A 10,742-nucleotide genomic window follows, 5' to 3' on the forward strand; every position below is an offset into this window, starting at 1 on the left:
AAACTATCCATGAAACATACTTCTTTGAAAATTTTTTATGACCTCAATTGCAAGATGTCAAAGAAATGTTCTTGCTCTGACAGATTGCGAGACATGATATCGGATTTGAGGTTGAAGCTGGCGCAGACCGAAGAGGACATCAGCTGCCCTGCGATATATCGTTTAAGGGCAAAACTGCGTGATCTTATGAAAGGTGAAGCGGCTGAACAACAGATTTCCAAAGTTGTGGAGAAATCGATTGAAACCTTGGTGGATCTTTCCAAGAACTGCGATGATCTGCGTTTGGAAAACGAACGTCTTCTTGCACAAGTGACAGATTTGCGCAGTGCATTGGTTGATCTCGAAGGAAAGAAAACGCCAGAAACGATATTGCAAACGGCCGAAACAACCACAGTGCCGGAGTATATTGACATTTCAGATTTATTGCATAAGCTGAACAACTGCGAGGATATCGTGGCTGATCTAAGAAAGCAGTTAGAAGAAAGGGACGAGCAAATCGATGCACTGAACAAAGAACTGGAATCGATGATCAGCCAAAAAGGTTTAGAGGAACAGATAGAAGCCATGAAAGAGGAACTTAGGAGGAAAGATGACAAGGTATTACATCTCGATAGTTCTAAACTTAAAGTTAACGTCAGCTGGCTATTCCAAATAAGTTTGTAAAATTTATTATATAGCAGTAAAAGTTTGTTAATATTGTAAAACGATAATACCATCTCGAGTATCTAATTACCACGGTTACTTGTCAAATTCTGTAATAATCATATTGGTACTAGTAAATGTCTTCTCTATTGCATAATAACAATGTTTAATCCAAATGAAGATTCGTTACACGCCCCTAATCATAATGGGAACCCGACATATATATAAATAAAATATTTTTTAATGAAATTCGAAAATATGATATTAACCGAAACCATGATACCAATTAAAAACAATTAAAAAACTGTAGCTCCTTTTTTAGATCGCAGGACTGCTGAACAACCTAAGACAATCAGAAATAGACTTATTGGGGTTATCTTCTCTGAAATCCGAAGTGGAGAACCTGAAATCAGAGTTACATGATCTCAAATCAGAGAAAACTGAATTACTGAACGAACTAAACAAACTGCGAGAAGCACTGAAGGATAGAGACGATCAGATAATAGATTTACTAGAGCAGAGGAACAACTTGGAGAAGGAGTACAAGAATAAGACGGCAGAATTACAGTCAAAACTCGATGAGGCAAATGACGAGATCGATGATTTGAAAGCTGAGATAACCAAACTGAAGAATGAGTTGGAAGAGTGCAAGACGCTAAACGCGAAGCTGGAACAGTGCTGTCTGGATAAAAACGCACTTTCGGAAAAGCTACACGGCTTCGAAGAGGACCTTGCAGCCGCGAAAGCGATAATAGCGAATCTCGAAAGTGAGGTGAACACTTTAAGGCGAGACAAGGAAAATTTGTCGAACGAACTGGACGAGGCAAGGAAACAGATGGAGGCGTTCATTGGACAACTGGAGGATGAAAGGGGCGCCAGGACCGCATTGGAGAAGGAACTGGAGAGAGACCGAGATGAGATTGAATTGTTACAGAGGGAGATTTTCGATCTGAAAGATCAGATCGATGCCGAAAGGAAGGAGAACGACGAGCTTCGCGAAACGTTAGAAGCATCGGTCGGCGAGAGGGAAAAGTTGAGGGCTCGGTTAGAGCAGTTGGAGAGCGAGAACGATGATCTGATGAAAAGGATGAAGGAGCTAGACAATTTGAATTACCAGCTAAGGAACGACTACGATAGCATGAAGCAGGCTTTGGACAATTTGCAAGCAGAGATCAACAAACTGGAGGATGAATTGGCCAAGGCGAAGCAAGAACGCGATGCATTGTTGAACGAGAATAATGGTATCAAAAAGCAGCTGGAACAAGCGATGGCGGAGAACGAGAGTCTGGTAGCCAAATTGGACGAAACTGGTAAAGAACTTAATAAACTGAAACTACAGAAGGATGAGCTACAGAAGAGCCTCGATGGGATCAATCTTGAGAACGATTCACTGAAACGAGATATGAAAGCGTTAAGGGATGACCTTGAGGATTCCAGAAGGCAAGCGGAGGAACTAAAAGCCGCTGGTGACGCGTTAAAAGCGACGGATAAGGATAAGGTACTTGAACTTGCAAAGCTGCAAGAACAAGTAGAGAACTGCAAGTTCGAAAAGAATCGCTTAACGAAGGAAAATGATGATTTGAAATCTAAAATAATAGAATTACAAGGAAAGCTGGAGGAGATGGATAAGTTAAAGGGAAGAAATACAGATTTACTGGCTGAAGTAGATCTTCTGACAAAAGAATTAGAAAAAGCGTTGGAGGACATTGATCAATTGAAATCCGAAATAGGTTCCTTGAAGGATGGACTCGATAGTTGTGTGGGCGAGATGCAAAAGCTGAGAATCGAAAATGGCGACCTCAAAAAACAGAACGAAACCTTGAAGTCTGAGATGCAAGCAATTACCGATCACTTAATGAAAGACAATGACGATTTAAAAGCAGAAATCTCAGAATTGGAAGAAAAGTTAAGTGAATTGGATAAAATGAAACTAGAAAATGTTGATTTGCTTGATGAAGTAGATCGTTTGAAACAGGAATTGGCAAAAGCCTGGGAAGAAGTTGATCGATTGAAATCCGAAGTAACATCTCTGAAAAACGCACTCGATAAGTGCGTGGACGAGATGGAAAAGCTGAGAACTGAGAGCGACCAGCTTAAATTGGAGAATCAAGCATTCAAGTCTGATATTCACGGACTTGATGATCGCTTAACGAAAGAAATCGCCAATCTGAAAGCAAAAAACGCGGAATTGGAAGAAAAATTAGTGGCATTCGATAAATTGAAGTCGGAAAATGAGGATTTACTTGGTGAAGTTGATCGTTTGAGACATGAATTGGAAAAAGCCCTAGAGGATATGGATCAATTGAAATCTGAGATAGGTTCTTTGAAAAACGGACTGGATAAATGTGTTGGCGAGATGGATCAGCTGAGAACTGAAAACAGCGGTTTGAAGTCTGAAATTCAGGGAATGAGGGGCGAAGGGGACAGTTTGTCGGCGGAGTTAAATAATCTGAAGAATGAGAATTCTCTTTTGAAAGGCGAAAGAGATCGATTGAGCAAGCAATTGAGCGACTGTAAGATGGAAAACGAAAAATTCAGAGTGGAGAAGGATCATCTGGAAGCTGAAAATGAGAAGCTGAAAGGAGAGATAAACTCGTGCAAGGAAGAGAATGACAAATTAAAGGACGAACTTGGAATATCACGGGAACAATTGCAATCATCGAACGACGAATTGAATAAATTAAAGGCTAATCTCGACAGAGCCGAGGAGAAAATTCGGTCTCTGGAGCCGCTGATCTCCCGTTTGCATAGTGAAAATGATAAATTGCGGGACGATTTGACGAGTTTGGAGAACGAGGCCAACGATTTCAAAGCAAAATTGGCTAGAGAAACGGCTGACAATGAAAAGATACAGAACGATCTGAAGATACTGGAGGATCAGGTGCACGATCTAAGTAAGAACCTGGCCAATGCTAGGACAGAAAATGACACTTTGAAACAGGAAAATCAAGGTCTAAAAGCCAAGTTATTGGATATGGATCATGATCTATCGAATTTGAAATCGGAATGTGCGGATCTGAAACGAGAGATTGCTGATCTGAAGAAATTAATCGATGAATTAAAAGAAAAAATTGCTAAACTGGAAGCAAACATAGATCATTGGAAAATGGAGAACTGCAAACTTCAGTTGGACATTGATAAATCGAAAGCTGATCTTGAGAAAGCCTTGAAAGATTTGCTCGAATGCCAGGTAAATTGTGTTGATTTATAAGTATTAACTTAAAAATGCGTATTTATCTTGGTATATATTTTTATTATAATGTATCATTAAATTTTGGTACTAAGTATTATATTATACATACGTATATGCATAATATACATAAATTTATTAAGTATTTTAGGTATTTTAGCAATAATTTTAATGTTTTAGCGTAATTTTTCATTAAAAATATTTGTATCTTTCATACGAGAAATGTCTTTATTTATTAATTATAAATTAATTGAAAAGAAGTGAAACATCCATTAATCTACAACACTTGTATCATTTTCAATGTTCCTAAATTTGATTTTAATATCTACTAGGCTTCGAAGAAAGCACTAGAAGCAGAGATGTACCGTTTCAAGATTGAGAAAGGCGAGCTTGACAAGAAGCTTGTCGATTTAACTTCTCAACTCGAGCAACAGGAAAAAGCATTCGAAGCAGAAAAATCGGCCAGAAATAAGGGTGATTCAGAAATTGCGGCCTTGAAGGAGGAACTGGATGCCTTGAAAAAGGAACTAGGTAAATTGAGAGCTGACAACAACAGATACAGAAACGAAATAGACGACCTAGGAAGACAGCTTGCGGTAACAAAAAATGAACTGGAGAAGTGCAAAGAAGAGGTTTCTATATTAAGAGATGCCAATAACGCACTAAAGTCTCAATTGGATCTCTTGAAAAGTTTAAAGGACGAATATAATACCTTGATGGCTGATTTAGATTCTCTTAAAGAGGAGAACGTAAACCTTCTGCAAGATAGGAAAAATTTCGAAGACGAGTATACTAGGCTGAAAGGAGAAGGCGATGGACAGAAAGCAGAGATCGATAGATTGAAATCAATCTTGAATGCAGAGGTGGCAGCTGCGGAAAAATTGAGGGCAGATCTGCAAATTTGCCAAACTGAGAACGATAGGTTGCAAAAACAATTAAACGAAGTGAAAAATGAGTTGGATGAACTGACAAAGGGAAACAATCGTATAAAGAACGAGATCGATAAGCTGAAGAAGGCGCTCGCGGACGCGGAAGCAAAGATAAAGTTGCTGGAAAGTGAACTATCCGATTTGTTAGCCGAGAAAAAAGAACTGGTCAACGAACTCTATCGTTTTCGCGAACAGCTAAACAATCGTACAAACGAGCTAGAAGAACAGATGGCCGCAAAAGATGCGGCCAAGAAGGAATTGGCCGACATGAAGAATGAGCTGACCGCTCTAAAAGCGGCGTTGGATAAGGTTCGCAGCGAAAACGATAAGCTGAGAAACGAGAACGAAAAGCTGAATGTGGAATTAACCAAGTTGAACGGGCAATTAGAAACTCTGAAGGACGATAATACGAAGCTGGGAAACGAAAACGCGAATCTGAAGAACGAAAACGCGAATCTAAAGAATGACAATGCAAAGTTGGCGACGGAGTTAACTGGAACGAAAAACAAATTGGCAGAAGCGGAGAAACAGCTAAACGATCTAGAGAAAGAAAACGACGACTTGAATAACAAAATAGCCGATCTCGAGAACACAGTGAACGAGCTCGAGTCTTTGAAGAAACAATTAGAAGATGCTAAAAAAGAACTGGATAGGCTGAGGCCAGAGCTAGATAGATTGAAATCAGAGAATGCAGAACTGCAAAACAATTTAAATAACGCCATAGAGGAATCGAATAGGTTAAGAAATGATTTGGACAAATTAAAAAGCGATTACGACAAATTGAAGTCTGAATTAGCTGACCTGAAGAAGGAGAGAGATAGTCAGAAAGAACGGGACGCAGAATTGGAGAAAGAATTAGCCAAAATAAAGAAAGAGAATGCGAATCTCAAGGGTGAGTTAGCCGATTGTCAAACAGAGAACGAAAGATTGCGTAATGGATTGACAGATTTGAAGTCGCAAAATGCAAAACTGCAGGACGATTTAAACACGGCGAAGAACGAAGTGAATAAATTAAAAGCCGATTTGGATAAATTGAAAAGCGATTATGGTGAATTGCGGTCGGAATTAGGTAAACTAAGGGATGAGAAAAATAGGCACAGAGAACGCGATACTGCGCTAGCCATGGATCTGGATAAATTGAAGAAAGAGAATGACGAGTTAAAAGATGGAAATGAGAAACTGAAAAGCCAGTTATTCGATTGCCAAGAGGAGAGGGAAAGGCTACGCAAGGAATTGGGAAAGCTGAAAAGAGAAAATGCAAAATTGAAAGAAGGTATGATAATTATCCTTTCAATTTGTTTGGAATCCAAATTAGAAGAGCAAGTAGTTGATCTTTTGTTCAAGTCACTTTGCAAATTTAAGCAGAGTGGTTAATGAACGGCATTTAATATTATTATTTACCTCAGACAGTATCAGGTATAATTTTACAGCGACAATCTTCTCCTTTTACTTCGACTTTAAAGTGCTTGTGCTCTGATATTTTTAGACTGTAAGAAGAATATATCGCTCACACCGGTTCCCGGGCCCGGGCCGAGACGGTCATCGTGGAGGTTTTAGTTGGTTGGAGTCCGGCACTACCACGCCGCTTTTCCCCAGAAGCGGCCTGGTGTCCGTGCGGATTTCCTCCACGTTAATAAAAAAAAAGAAAGCCCACCTAGCATTTGCATTTGATGTTATTTTTGGTTTTTTGCTGGGAGTTACAAATTCTCTCGTGAGGACGTATTAGCGAGTTACTTAGCGTCTGTACGCTCGGTGGATATTCCACGTTTTAACAAAGAGTTAGTTTAGTTATACTTCCATCGTAGCCAAGCAAGTCGAGTACGATTTGGGCTTTGGAGGAAGGCGCATCCTGTTATCCCGTTGACAGCGGATTCGTTATTGAACCTAGGATCATTGTCATTAGTTTCTCGAGTATCTAACTACCACGGTTATTTGTCCGGTTCTATGATAATCGTATTTGCACTAGTCAATGTCTTCTCTCTTGCATAACGACAACGTGTAATCCAAACGAAGATTCGTTTCACGCCCCTAACCCTAATTCTAATGTAAACCCGACATATATATATATAAAATATTTTTAATGAAATCAATTTTATGCAGTGAAAAAGGTGGAGCCCAAGGAAACGGAGATGGACAAAGATATTTTGGATGACTGCGGTGATTTCATAAAGGGGAATGAATTACTGGGGAAGAAATTCAAAAAACAGAATGAAGGTAAAAATTACATTAACTTTTCTACAAATAAAGAACGCGAAAGTTCCGAAGACTGATTTTTATCGTTTTATTGCTTGTTACAACCGCAAATTCATGATTAAAGCAACTGTTATTAACGAATGTTACTGAATACGACTATTTAGAATTTTTATTTGATGTAATTTCTGATCTTAATCTAAATGAGCTTACAATCTTAAAAACTTTGCCGATTCTACAATTATTTATAAAGATCTCATTGTCAGTAGCTCACATAAAAGTGTGACTATATAATTGAAATAAATCGTATTTAAATTAATACTTCTCAATGACGTGTATCGTATATCGAATCGCATTAAATTTATTTAATTTTATTGTAAATATTTATAAATACTCAATGTTTACATATTATTATATATGCTACAAATATTTTTCCTCGTTCATGGAAAAAGATGAAAGTGCATGAATAGTTCAAAGTTCAAGAATTTTCGTTTCCATGCTTGCTTTAAAATGAGAAATAAAAATCCATCGTGGTTACATCTAATTTTTACATTATGATGTATATTACTAAATACGACGCAATATTATGCTAATTAAATTGATAGAGGAGGGAAATAATTATTATAGCTGAAGAAAAAATCATGAAATTTTAAAACGAATAAAAAAAAAGTTTCTTAAATAAAAATATGTTAAATCAAAGAAAGGTATATCGAATTGTTTCCAAATTCAGAGTTTTAGAGTTTCTACAATTTTAACGATTTACATTTGATAGTATTCATAGTCATAACCTATTAGATCTTTAGTTATTAAAGTATATTGTATTCCGAATTTATACCTTAAATTACAAAGTGTAAAATATACATTTTGTAACATTTAAAATAGGTGTGCTGCGCATTCGGAATTATATTAGATATTTGGAAGGTAAAGCTACAGAACCGAAAATGGCGGACAGGCCGGAAGAAGAACCAGAAATTGATCCAGTATTAAAGAAAGACATTGCAGATTTGTTGAAGAAATCTCATGATTTATCTAATGATATCTATCAAACGGAACAGGAAATAAAAAATCTTGGAGTATGTATAACATATGCGATAGATAGGTATATTAAACAAGTTTTATATTTTAAATATTTTAAGTCGTATATTTCGAAAGACTAACATATAACATAGTTAACAAGGGAATTCATTTATTGATAACGTATCAAGTGATTGTTTCTGTTTTTTTGAATAATTTCCTACTAAAGCAGTTTTCGAAATTTCTTTCATTTTAAACTATTTTGACAACTGAAAAGGTAAGAACCTAAATTAAAATTATGTTATTATTTTAAAGTTTTTAAGGATAAAAAAACTGTGACTATTGATAAATGATAAACGACTTTACGTTTCTTCTCTTATAATTAGGTATAATTAGGTATATTCGTTTTATTGAAGTAGTCTACATAATAATATCTATTAAAATAAAAATCAACACATTGTTTTGGTTTTTTTTCGTAATATTTAAAAATGTATAAAAGCATAAATATTTATGGTATATTTAAATATTTAAATAAAATATGATTCTTAATAATAAAGATACTTAATAACAGTATTTATTAACAATTAGATGTAGCTTTACGAAAAAACTCATATTTATATGTATATGTATTAATACGATCATTTATTATTTTAATGTAATGCACAGGCTAAACCTGGCGAGGGCATTTTCGATCCTGACAGCTGGCTGAACGTAAGTCCGAAGACGAGATCCATTAGATATACTAGTAGAATTTACATAGTATTGGAATTTTATTTTTGTATATTTCTAATGGCCGAATGATTCTATGTTAATCGGGACTTGGCACTAGCTACAATTTTTATGCAAAAAAGATTTCCTTAATGAAAAGTGAGAGAAACATATTTATAGATAGATAATTCAAATCTTTGATAAAAAAGCATCCATTTAAAAATGTAAGAATGAAAAAATGTATTGTCATAAGATTTCGCGTGAAATGGTTCTAGATTCGAATCTTCAACAAACTAATAAATTTTAACATAAACGTTAATAATTCATGCGTAATTTCTCATAAGAGAAATTTGAATTTTTTATTTCTCATTTTACCTGCAAATTTATTGGTATTGATTATATCTTTCAAATCATCAGTTATTGAGAATCGATGCTGTAACATTATCAAGAATTTCTATAATGAAAAATAATTTAAAAAGCGCTTTATTCATATATGGAAATGTTTAACATATAGATAGTACAAATATTTTTTGATATATACGAATATTGGTGCGTTATTGAATTATGTAATATCGATATAATATTGTATTACCCCGACGTTGGTTACCGCATGTGAATCACAATGATGTGGATTAGTGATGTTACTTACTAACTGAATAAACCTGATAGATCTAATAAATCATTCCGTACTTCAGAAATTAATAAATGTCCTACTTTCTCCGTTCTATTAAATTGAATGTTCTAAATGTATCTTCAAATTGAAGTAAAAATTTAAATAATATAACTTTAAGCAAATTACATTCATAATTTTGTTCATCTATCAAAAAATGGGATATTTCTAACTTAATTGTCAGCTTTATCAATTGAATCTATTCTCTGTGATGACAATCTTTCAGTTATGTCCATAAAAATACGACATTACGTAAATATTTTCCAATCTTTTCCTTTGTTCTTTTTCTTTGCAGTCATTGACATTGACACAGTTAGCTGAGCTTCACGATAAGATTTGTCAGTTGACATTGGACATGGTGCACCAGGACAGTAGAGCGGTGCCGTGCGATGGTTATGAACCAGCGACTCCGTCAAAGGCGGATTATAATATTTTGAACCAGCGTATAGCTGCTTTGCAGAAACAGATAGCGGAAAAGCGAACGGAGGCAGATTGGAAGCTTCAGGAGCTGAGGAGGGCTCTTCAAAACGAGCACGCTAACTTAATTCGAATCTCCGATCAGATGAACTTTGAGAGAAAACGCAATTTGAACCTTCAGCATAGCATAGATGATTCACTGTAATCCGGTTTTCCTTTAACCTCGTTCATCGTTCGACGATCGTTTTCTCCAAGACATTCCACGGATGAGAAGAATTATATTTCCTCGGCTCTTGAAGCTAATGAATTTAACGAATTTTTAGTGAACTATAAGATCAACAAACCGTACAAGAAAACATAGGTCCTGAAATTGTGTTATCGATGATACATCTATTTCTTATTTAATGATCGCCGATGTAAGTATATGTAAATAAAAAGTATGTCGTTACAAAATTAATATTCGAACTTTTTTGTGTGATTTGTTGTTTTCACGTTAGTTCCGCATCTCTAAATGTTCAATACGTTAAAAATGAAAATTGCCCGACGAAATAGAAAGAGGGCCTTGATATTCATAAGAATGCGAACAATGTATTGTAATTCACTCATAATTCTGGCAGTTGAATGCAATTTTAAATTTAAAAAAAGTTGCTTTGTAATTACATTTCAGGTAAGCATAATCCAAAATATTAATTAAATTAATTAAAAAAACAAAATTGAGTTACATGTGAGAACAGAACAGAGGCTGACTTTGCTTATGTGAGAACGACCATACCCAAATCCAAAACACTAGATTTTCCCATTATTTGCTTTGTTGTTAACTGCGAGTTGGAAGTTACACGCAAAATTGCTCGCCTATCACGATCGGATAACGATAACGGCCGACCAGTACTTTTCTTTTTGTCATAATCTTCAACATTTTTTAAGAAATTCTGTATTACTTTACGACTTCTTCTTATTACTTTCGATATTTTTGCTACTGACA

The 10,742-nt window shown here is 35.6% G+C and overlaps 1 protein-coding gene across 1 annotated transcript; it reads left to right on the forward strand.

The window, feature by feature from the left end:
* Positions 1-93: 93 nt before the first annotated feature.
* On the forward strand, positions 94-10,271 carry LOC126872190 (myosin heavy chain, cardiac muscle isoform-like). The gene is made up of 8 exons (XM_050631830.1): positions 94-597; positions 965-1,369; positions 1,517-3,832; positions 4,165-6,034; positions 6,862-6,975; positions 7,834-8,024; positions 8,632-8,676; positions 9,639-10,271. The coding sequence occupies exons 1-8, from the start codon at positions 94-96 to the stop codon at positions 9,963-9,965; spliced, it is 5,772 nt and encodes a 1,923-aa protein (XP_050487787.1). The 3' UTR covers positions 9,966-10,271.
* Positions 10,272-10,742: the final 471 nt, after the last annotated feature.

Source organism: Bombus huntii, chromosome 12 (genome assembly GCF_024542735.1).
Source record: "Bombus huntii isolate Logan2020A chromosome 12, iyBomHunt1.1, whole genome shotgun sequence".
Lineage (NCBI taxonomy): Eukaryota > Metazoa > Arthropoda > Insecta > Hymenoptera > Apidae > Bombus > Bombus huntii.

Excerpts from the sequence above, each read along its gene's own strand:
- LOC126872190 (XM_050631830.1), top strand. The coding sequence starts at position 94 with ATGATATCGGATTTGAGGTTGAAGCTGGCGCAGACCGAAGAGGACATC. Across the intron at positions 598-964 it reads TTAGGAGGAAAGATGACAAG|ATCGCAGGACTGCTGAACAA; the intron begins GTATTACATCTC and ends CTCCTTTTTTAG. Across the intron at positions 1,370-1,516 it reads AGCTACACGGCTTCGAAGAG|GCCAGGACCGCATTGGAGAA; the intron begins GACCTTGCAGCC and ends GATGAAAGGGGC.